General features: G+C 36.6%; 1 protein-coding gene across 1 annotated transcript; it reads left to right on the forward strand.

Annotated features, from left to right (window-relative positions):
- The first annotated feature begins 2,333 nt into the window (after positions 1-2,333).
- Positions 2,334-5,374, forward strand: LOC145769910 (uncharacterized). Its single transcript, XM_082581456.1, has 2 exons — positions 2,334-2,500; positions 4,586-5,374. Exons 1-2 carry the CDS (start codon positions 2,356-2,358, stop codon positions 4,987-4,989), a joined length of 549 nt encoding a protein of 182 aa, XP_082437582.1. The 5' UTR covers positions 2,334-2,355; the 3' UTR covers positions 4,990-5,374.
- The last annotated feature ends 5,333 nt before the right edge of the window (positions 5,375-10,707 follow it).

The following is a 10,707-nucleotide window of genomic DNA, read 5'->3' on the forward strand; positions in this document are numbered from 1 at the left end:
TCCGGATCCAGCTTGGGAAAAAGTGAATCCAATCCGGATCCGAAAAATTTCTTCAAATCCGGCAGGATCAGACTCCAAAAATCCGGATCCTGAACAACACTGCAGTTTGCCCTAAATCAGTGTTGCCAAACGAAACTTTTAATATTTTAATTTTCGATCCGCAATTCTTAACTTCTAAGTGAAAAAGGTAACCGGGTCGGACAAACACAAAGGAAAACATATTTTCCCTCTTCTCTTTCTTTCTTTCATGGCACGAGCCGCCACTGTGGGCGGGTATGCTTGGTTTGGTTACTTGGATTTGAATGTTTATCCTTGGACTGACAAAGCCTTGATAGGTTTATTCCTGGTAATTTCGCATAGCCTACTTATATAGATGCTCTTGATGCAGGGTTGGTTACAGAGATTGACAAAGTGAAGTTTCCGATTGCTAAAGTATTGTTGCTAGAGAATTATTCAGTTTCAGTTTGTTATTTTATTTCTGACCATCACAACGAAAAAACAATACATGCCAAACATACCAGAGATCTAGAAAAAGGTAGAAGCGACAAGACGCGGACGTTATAACGATAACAACTAGAACATCACACAACTAAGGCGAAAAAGAAAATTGAAAAAAGAAAACTAATCGGGAAATAGTTAAAACATCGTACTCTCGAGTTTTTTTACGCTAAAAGTAGGCTAACTACTTTCAATTCTTCCCAAACGCAATCTTGATGACGTCATGAAAAGCGTAGCTTCTGATTGGTTCGTGCTGGATGGGATATCTGCATGTTAAAGTGCCTCCCGCATGACACCATAGATGTAAGATATCTATGATGACACCAACCAAAGCAAAACAATCAGTTTAAAATATGGCACGGTCGCAACGCACGTAGAACGCACGTAGGGGAAAAAGAGAGGGAAAAACAGGTTAGCATATAATTTTTTTTGCTCGATTCTTTTATCAGCAGATCATGAGTTTGTTTTTGTTATGTTCAGTAATTTATTTAATTTAGAAGAAAAAGAAAGGGAAAAAAAGGCTAGCATATAATTTTTTTTTGCCTGATCCTTTTATCAGCAGATCATGAGTTTGTTTTTGTTATGTTCATTGTTCAGTGAGTTTTCAACAGATCTTCTTGAGAAATAAAATGTTCAGCAGGTCTCCGAAAAACTGTCAGTAAGCAAGGCCAAGCTTGCTTTGCATCAGAGAATTGATATTTCTTCTGTAGGCCTATGTGTACCAGCAGGGCATGTTTGCAATCTATGTTCATACTAGTGGTCAACCATAATCTCTTCGTGGGAAAGTTGTAACGTAAGATTCCCGAATCCGTTCGTCTGCATGTAATGACCGAAAAAGAAACACTCCTTTGAAACGTCTATTCAAATTTGTATTTCTGTAAAATTAGCCACCTGGCTGTCGAAATTGGATGTAACGCCGTACACCACTAAAACTTGTCACTACAGAACAGATTACTTAGATAAAAGACGGAAAATTTGTCCAGCTACTAAGCACCAAGCAAACAGTTAACTATGCGACTGACTTCCAACAAACAATTTTAAGAATAACCAGAATGATTTGCAATATCTCAAACTCACGTACGCAGTACTGTGACGCAATAATGAAAGACAATTATGAAGTCATTCAAACAGGTGTTCAAAGAGGCTGATGCAATATTTCATAAGGTCTTACGAACGATGGTGCAATATTTGGACATTTTATAGCAATTTCCATGACGTAAGATGCCAGCTAGGTTAAGTAGACCATAACGGTTTTTATTATGATGTTTGATTTGGTGAAAATTGTCGGGAACAACTAGTCATACCATAGATATCTTATATATGTAAGATAATAATGTAAGATATCTATGGTCATACAGAATGAGTTTTATCAGAACTGGAAGTGTTTGAGAGATTGTCAAGTATAGAAAAGAATTTATCATTTAATGAATTGCAAGCTATTGTGTACTTAGCTGGATATGTTACAAGGAAAGGGGAAATTTGTAGTGACAACACTTTCTTTTACTATGAAAAAGGAAGTGGCTATTTTTCACACTTAATAGGTCCATGGTTACAATCAGGTGTTGCCAGAGTTAGGGTTAATTAGATGTAAGTATTGTATTGTTAACAATTTCAGTACGTACGCGGCACGCCAGTAGTAAAGATGCCATAGCCTAATAAAAATGTCACATCTCATTGTGAGTCGCACAATAAAACTTGCATTAAAAGTGGGCCGCGAACTGAAAAAAGTTGGGAATTTGATATTTGAAAACTTGTAAAATCTTCATTCCTAATCCTATGGCCTCACTTTTGTAGGTCAACAAAATGTTTTCAAATTGTGTACTTGATAAGCTGTGGTTAGATTCCTTTTAAAGAGTTATGGCAAACTTTTCTAATCGCGGTAATGCAGATGAGCGCATTGACGAACTGAGAATTGGCAACTTTACTGGTGGAGAATTTATGGTTAATCAGGTTATAGAAACTGATCGGTTAGAAAATATCCCACGCAATGCCCCACCAGCAGGTTAGTAGTTTACCTTTAAAATTATGTTACCAAAAGGAATTTGTTTATGCTTTAAAGTTAATCTAAAATATTTACTTAATTGCCTTCTATCCACAAACACCTCACCACATTTAGATTTACTTTATTTTGACGGACAAGCTCTTGAAGACAGTCAGATGAAAAGAACTGCAACTTTAAGCTATTAAAATTTTCTCGCCTTATTTAACCCATTTACGGCCGGTGTCCCTTTAAAAGGACATCGTTTTGAATGCATCAGTATTGCATCATCTTATTTTGATTGAATCATTTTGGACTTGCTAGTAGTTGTTTAGGGTCTGTTTTGGAAGGTGTTGATAAATATTTGCGAACAACGTAGCCTACTTTTTTTGAATTTTGTGAAAGTTTGAAAATTGTTGAAAAATGAGAAAAGCCAGAAGAAGTGAAGTGAGGAGGAACATGCATGTTTTATTGCCTATTAGTAATAGATATGAATTATGTCTCTTCATAGTTTGACACTCTATCATATTGTGCTTCCTACTACACTCCAATTTGTGTAAGATTTTGCTTCTTTTATAATATTTGTTTATTTTGCTTTATATTTATTGTTGCCTTTTAAAAGGACACCGGCCACATGGCCACATTTTTTGGTTGTTTGTAACACTGTCAAAAAATATTGAACATCGTGTAAAAGCAGCACATTGTGCCTATGGAAGACTTATCCATCGTGTTTTCAACAACCATGCTATATCTATCCGCACAAAAATTATGGTCCTCCGGGCAGTCGTTCTATCCACCCTTCTCTATGCTTGTGAAACTTGGACATTATACCGCTGTGACATCAAACAACTTGAAAATTTTCAGCAGAGGAAACTGGGCCAAATGCTAGGCACTCGTTGGGAAGATTGTCTCACCAAAGATGCAATCCTTAATCACGCTAGGTTGCCCAGTTCAGAAGCCACCATATTGCAACACTGCCTTCGCTGGACAGGACATGTCATGAGAAGGGACAAGTAGAGACAGGAAAAAGCCCCCCCAGAAGACCAAAAATGAGATACAAAGATCAGCTGAAACAAAGTCTCCCTCAACCATGCAAACGTTGATCTGGATTCATGGGAAAACATTGCTAGTGACAGATTACTCTGGAGAAAAAGATCTAAGGAAGGCACGGAAATTTTCGAAAAAAAAACAAGATACAAAATGCCCAAGAAAAACGAACACTAGAAAAGCTAAAACTACCACGTCCCTCCCTCCATATAATCCATACCCTCCATACAATGTGACTTTTGCCCACGTTTTTTCCATCATAGACTGGCCTCCAAAGCCATATATGACATGACCATCCAAAGCCAAATTCGATTTGATGACGAAACCAATGCTCGGTCACAAGCTGGAGCCGACGACTGTCAGTGGCGTATAGCTATGGTTTGTGCCGCCTGCGGCGGACCATGATTTTGCACCCCTGAATGCGTGAAGTAGGAACAAGCAAATAGAATTCGAGCCAAATCCGTTTCAAAAAAGATTTTTACTATGGTTTTTCTTTTACGTTTAAAAATATTCTGCCGCCACAAGCTTCCGACCCGGGCGGAGACTGCCTACTGGGGGGGGGGCACCCTACCACTAGCTGCGCCGATGGTTACCGTGAATATAATATGTTCATACAATAACTTTGAAACGTCCTTCAAGAAAGATCTGACAAATTTCTACCAAAACAAACACCTGCATATGTTTGTTTCGGTACTTAGGTATCGTGAGATTTATATTTGACCATGTGGCCCGTGTCCTTTTAAAAGGCAAACAAAAAAATGTATCAAAAACGCAAAAATCATCAAATTTTTTTTAACTAATTAAAAAGTTATGACAATACGACTTTATGGCTGAAATATTTCCTAATAAAAGCAATGGGAACTTGTAGCGGCTTTTAATGGGTTAATTTGAAATCTGATTATTGATTCTTTTACTGTCTTTGCATTGTAGTTTTTCTTTAATACGAAATGTTGTAAACATCAGCTCAAAAATGCAAATTAATAGAATCGTGTTTATGATGTCATCAGATTGGGGATAAAAGTGAAGAACTGATAATTCTTTAACTTTGCTTTTTTTCAACAGCACCCCCTTCTTTACCAAGGAGAGTGGTCTTTGACAGGGTTGAAAATGCAGCTATGTTTGTTGGACAGAAAATCAAGCTGACTGGTGCTGGCCCCTATCAGTCGCAACAAAGCCAACAGCAACTAGGTGCTAGCAGAAGTCAACCACCAAATTATCATACATCTTCCATCCAACATCATGTAGCAACCGTAGCACCTGTTGCTTACACACAGCATGGTGGTGCACCCAACGTTAGTGGAAGGCCGCCAACACACCCACAACAAGTCGAAGAAATACGTGTGGGAGTGGGACATGTTCAAATTACAGATGCACGGCAGGGACATGGACAAAACATGAATATCCGCCAACACGGTGGTTTTGCTCCAGGAACCCAGGCATCTGATGATGTTGCTGAGGACGACTAATTTCTGTGATGGCGATCTTGATCCTTGTCATCATTTCTCTTTTGCTGTGAGCGCAATATTGGGTTCACTCAACTATACATTTCCTGATGATATTTATTTTAATATACTGTATAACTTGAATGATTCTGTTTCGATGAAACATAAAGTTATCACGAAACAATATCTGTGAAAGGGCAACTATAGAATGGCACATTAAGATATTTCAAAATTATTTAAAAATTTGCTTTAAATTCAAATATATTTTGGATTTGTGACAACATTGTGAAGAGACAAGATTCTGCTTTTAAAACCCAGTTTCAACTTCAAACAATAGTAGAAGGGTCAAATCATTATAATTCAACAAGGGGTGTAACTCAATGTCTCAAAAACTCATAAATTTTTAATATAAGGTGCACTTGAATGAGCTAAATCTGATAAAAGAAATTTCAGTGAAATCCATCAAGAAATGGCGGAGCTACACTGATTTGATTGTACCACTAGAGGCGCTGTGCGCGATAAGGTAAAAATACAAATATTGAAAAAATTTGCAGTTCTAATGCTAGGAATGTGGCGAAAACTGGTAATGTACTATTTTTGGGGGTGTAGAATTCAAAAATGAGGTCAAATTAAGCAAAAAAGACTTGCAAATGGGTCAAAACTGGGATTTTATTTTCAAAAGTGACCCATTTCAAGCGCGTGCCCTTCGAAAAGGGGATGATGTTTTGAAAAAATAAAAATAGGAAAATGACCTTCGGAAATCAAGGAATCATGTCCAATATTCAAAATAGGTGCTCCAATGCATTGTAAAAAACTTGTAAAAACTGTATGAAAAATTATAAAAACTTTTCATGTTTGAATTTAATCACTAAATTACAGTATTTTGTGCTATTTCAGAGTTTTTTTTCATTGCAATTTTAAAATTTGAAATTTGTTTATAAAGCGCATTGGGGCACTTATTTCGAATATTGCACATGATACCTTGATTCCCGAAGGTCATTTTCCTATTTTTATTTTTTCGAAACATTGTCTCCTTTTCGGAGGGCACGCGCTTGAAATGGGTCACTTTTAAAAATAAAATCCCAGTTTTGACCCATTTGCAAGTCTTTTTTGCTTAATTTGACCTCATTTTTGAATTCTACACCCTCAAAAATGGTACATTACCAGTTTTCGCCACATTCCTAGCATTAGAACTGCAAATTTTATCAATATTTGTATTTTTACCTTATCGCACACAGTGCCTCTAGCGGTACAATCAAATCAGTCTAGCTCCGCCATTTCTTGATGGATTTCACTGAAATTTCCTTTATCGGATTTAGCTCATTCAAGTGCTCTTTTTATCAAAAATTCATGAGTTTTTGAGACATTGGGTTTCAAATTGCAATTTTCTTGTTGAAATATAATGATTTGACCCAGAAGCAGCCTGGGTTTTTTTTTCGGTCATTTGTCGATCATTGACCGATTTTTTAGCAAAATGTCCGAAAAAAATATAGTAAATTCGCAAAATGTCCGAAAAAGTATATAGTCAATTCGGTCAAAATGTCAGTTCGGTCAAAAAGAAAATACCTTCATCAGAAAAAAATGACCAAAATAAACAAAAAATTACCGAATTTTTTCAAGTCATTTCGGACAAATGACCGAAAAGTTTGGCAAAAAAAAAAACAGGAAACAGCAATATTGATAAACGCTTCTATTTCCAAACCCAAGGGCTTATTACTTCTCGATTACAACAGATATCCTTCTGGTATATACTTGTTTTCACCTTCTTGCTTGGATGCGGTGCCTATCCCCCATTGCTTCTTTCCATCCTGCAGCCTTTATCTCGATTGTCTTCTCTTTCCCACATATGTTCAACCACTTGCAAATGTCATCTTCTGTTCTGACTACAAAGATAAACAAGGCACGGCCTTGATGTATGCCAATTTTGATCTCAAATTATTCTCACTTGCATGTTATTCCCTTCATACATGTACTAATTGTACTTGTACTAGATGTGGCAGATGTACTTGTCTCCCACTCATTCAACTGTAGACAATCTTTTTCTCAATTTACTGCACTTACTGTCTTTTTCAGATATTGATAGAAACATCAAGTAAAAGCTGTGCTATCAGCCCTATTGAATATTGTTTCGTGCTTACAGATATTGTGTCGACCCACTTGCGATGGAAGCGATTAGATTCTTGATTACTGCTTCCACGTCTTTGATGGGTATACTCTGTTCTTGGCAAGGTGTTTCAACAAATTATTTCCTCAAGGTTGTTCGTAGTAGCACCGTTTTATTATGCTTTTTAGACATTGTCAAACTTTTGAATTTTTTTTTTAAAACTGTTTTAACAAATGTTTGAAAAATTACTAACGTGCCTAATAATTGACTTGTTAACGTCACTTTCGGATTTTTTGCATGACATTGTCAGTCAACATTGCTGATTACCAAATGTGAAATGACAGTGTTTATTTTAGCAAGGTTATTGCACCAATTGAAAGATCTTGCTGCGGTAATCATGTGTGCCCGTAGTTCATAGTCATCCTAACCAACTTTTGATAATATTTTTCATCTGGTGTTGTTTTCAAAAGAGGGTAGTATGGTTGCCTAATTTTGTAAAAGTTCTGTGAGACATGAGATGTCCTCTGGTTGGTGTGCTTAAAAGGAGTAATTGAAACTTCTGCTGTAGCTAATTCGGTGTTGGTGTGGTACAGTATGTGGTCTATGTGGTATTATATAGTTTGTGATTTACGTTGGTTCAGTGATCCAGCTTATCTTCACTGGGCTTTTATCGCTTAACATCAAACCACTCCCCTCTCTCTTCAGAGTGAAGGGGTTGATCCAACTGCAATACATAGGCTGGTTTATCGTCAATTCAAGGTTAGGGTTTGAGTCAAGGTTTACAATTGGGTGAACTAAAATTACATTAAAACCATGTAGAATTGTAGATCACACACTGCAGTACACCGACAATCCGACACCTAATTCTTGTTATCTTGCTATGCCTTTGGTAATGCGTCTTCTAGCTGTCATTGTTTTATGCTGTTTTGCAAAGATATTCACCTCAAAGTTTCTTTGCGTAAACTAATCCTTACATTTAAAAATTTATAATCGCAATTTAGATTTGAACCATAGGCATACGAAGCCGAGTAATGTGATCAAGTTTAACATCTTCTTTATTACATATAGAAACACAAAACTACGCAACAAATTAACTGCATCAAAAGGTGTTAAACAAATATCATGATATGGTAGAAAGGCAAGGTGCGAAAAAACTAATTTTTAAAATACAGAGAGCAAGAAAGACGAGCCGCAAGCATACAATTGTCTGTTCAAAAGTGGATTGTGACGTTTTATGTACAAGGCTTCCAAGATCTTAGTTTGATACTCAGACCTGCCTCTGGACCTGATCTCAAATTGCTTGATAGAAACGTTATTTGGCATTCTGTACATGAGAAAATGTGATCTTTAATTGCGCTAACAGAAAAGAACATACAGAAAACTATGCATAACTATACAAAAGCACATACTAACTAGTAACTACTAACTATACAGAAAAGCGCAATTAAAGATCACATTTTCTCATGTACAGAATGCCAAAATAACGTTTCTATCAAGCAATTTGAGATCATGTTCAGAGGCAGGTCTGAGTATCAAACTAAGATCTTGGAAGCCTTGTACATAAAACGTCACAATCCACTTTTGAACAGATAATTGTATGCTTGCGGCTCGTCTTTCTTGCTCTCTGTATTTTAAAAATTAGTTTTTTCGCACCTTGCCTTTCTACCATATCATGTGATCTGTTTAACACCTTTTGATGCAGTTACCTTTGATTCTCGTGGAGCCTATATCGTTGAGTTTGAGCTAGTCAGAAGTACTGTGCAGTTTTTGTCTTTTCCTGTTTATAGATTTAGTTAACCATTGTATTTTATTTAGATGTAGTTGTTGTATCATGTATATTATTTTATTAGTAAAACAATGAAAACTATTAATACTACAAAAAGTGCTCAATGCCAAGCAAAAAGGCAAAGCAGAGCGAATTAAATCAAATATAGTTATTACTATATTTGATTTATTTTATTAGTATGTATTGTATATGAAGAGGACATCTTGTGATGTCGAAAACGTTCAATACTTAATTTGTTGCGTAGTTTTGTGTTTCTATATGTAATAAACTTGAAGATGTTAAACTTGATCACGTTACTCGGCTTTGTATGCCTATGGTTCAACAAGACAAACTCTCTACCGAAGCTCTATCAATTTAGATTTGTTACTCTAGTTCTAGTACATATCGGTACAACCTTTTGTTCATCGTATGCTGTAGATTATACAATCAGAAAATGTCAGACAGCATGTTTGAATCATGCACAAGTTGTGAAAATGAGTATCAATTTTTGGTGGTAGATTTCAGTTTAAATTGACAATTTCACATTTTATTCTTGTATCTCCAATTACCAACAGCTTTGCAAAAGAGTCGTCAGAACAAACAAAATCAAAGGCATTGCATTAAGTTACAGATTGAGTGCAATTTTACAAAGTGTGTTGATTTTGGTTTCGTATTTTGATAGTTTTATTTCAATAATATGTCCGATATTTTTCTCTTATTGTTTTTAATAATTTTTATGCCCATGCTCATTGCTCATTCCTATTCTAAACTTTAGTTCTCTAATTGCACTTTATTTTCCAACAACACTCGACTGCCGAGAAACACAAGTGTTCACTTTGTTACCGCTGATACTTAATCGAGGAAATGTAAAAAAAATTATTTGGAAAGTCCGACACCGACATGCGACTTCTTGTCCATATCAATTTCCCCGATTCAGAAACGGTTCTGCTGGTGACAAGAAATATTTACTCTCTCGAAATGCTTCAAACAACGGCAGAGATTCTGTTTTCACAAATTCAAACGTTTTCAAAACTTTCGAAGCTTCAATCGGGCTATGATGTTTGGAAATTTCTCTCTATTTTTTAAAAAGTTTGGGTCGGTTGTAGCCTAACTCTGCATTGGTTTCGTATCAATGAAAACTTTGATGCATTTTAATGAAACGTCCAGCAGCCCCTTCATACAGCACGACCGCCGTTTGGTTTGTATGTCAAGTCTTTGTGTCATTCTTAATCGCTGTACTTTCTTGCTTTGTACAGCACCATGCAAGTTGAAAAGTGAAATGTCTACTTCTCATACAGCAAGCACAGGACTACTCTAATCCGACATTTTTACAATGATACAACGTCTGCAGAGGTTAAATCGATGTAAAATTGACGGATTTTGCTGTCTGGGTTTATGTATAACTCAAAGCTAGTTGCTTCTTTTGTTTCATCATGCAAATCATTGAATATGGCTTGTTGATGTTCGTTTTTATTGGTAGCAACTTCGATTCCAACCATCTTCCTAGTTTCATCACCAATTGCCATGCCCGCTTGCAGCAGGTTGCGCTTCAACATGCTTGTTTCCTTCAATTTTGTCCGCCCCGTTAGCTCAGTGTTTACGCGCCCGGCTCAAGATCACGCGGCGCTGGTTCGACTCTCAAGGTGTGCGCTTGAGCAACGCATTTCAGGACTGCTCTCCATTTAGCTGCACCTAGTGAATGGAATAATTCCCCTTCAACAATCGGAAAACTTCACTCTGCCAATCCCGGTAACCGGCCCTGCGTTAAAAGCCTCTACAAGTATGCGAAACTGTCTGGCATAACCAATCAAGGCTTTGTCAGTCCAAGGATAAAGATTCAAAACCAACCAACCAAGTTTTAATTTTGTGAAAG

Source organism: Aplidium turbinatum, chromosome 5, assembly GCF_918807975.1.
Source record: "Aplidium turbinatum chromosome 5, kaAplTurb1.1, whole genome shotgun sequence".
NCBI classification, from domain to species: Eukaryota; Metazoa; Chordata; class Ascidiacea; order Aplousobranchia; family Polyclinidae; genus Aplidium; species Aplidium turbinatum.

What these genes read in the sequence shown, in the direction of transcription:
- LOC145769910 (XM_082581456.1), top strand. Translation starts at nt 2,356, where the DNA reads ATGGCAAACTTTTCTAATCGCGGTAATGCAGATGAGCGCATTGACGAA. An exon ending in ACGCAATGCCCCACCAGCAG is followed by an intron (nt 2,501 to 4,585) that starts GTTAGTAGTTTA and finishes TTTTTTCAACAG; the next exon opens with CACCCCCTTCTTTACCAAGG.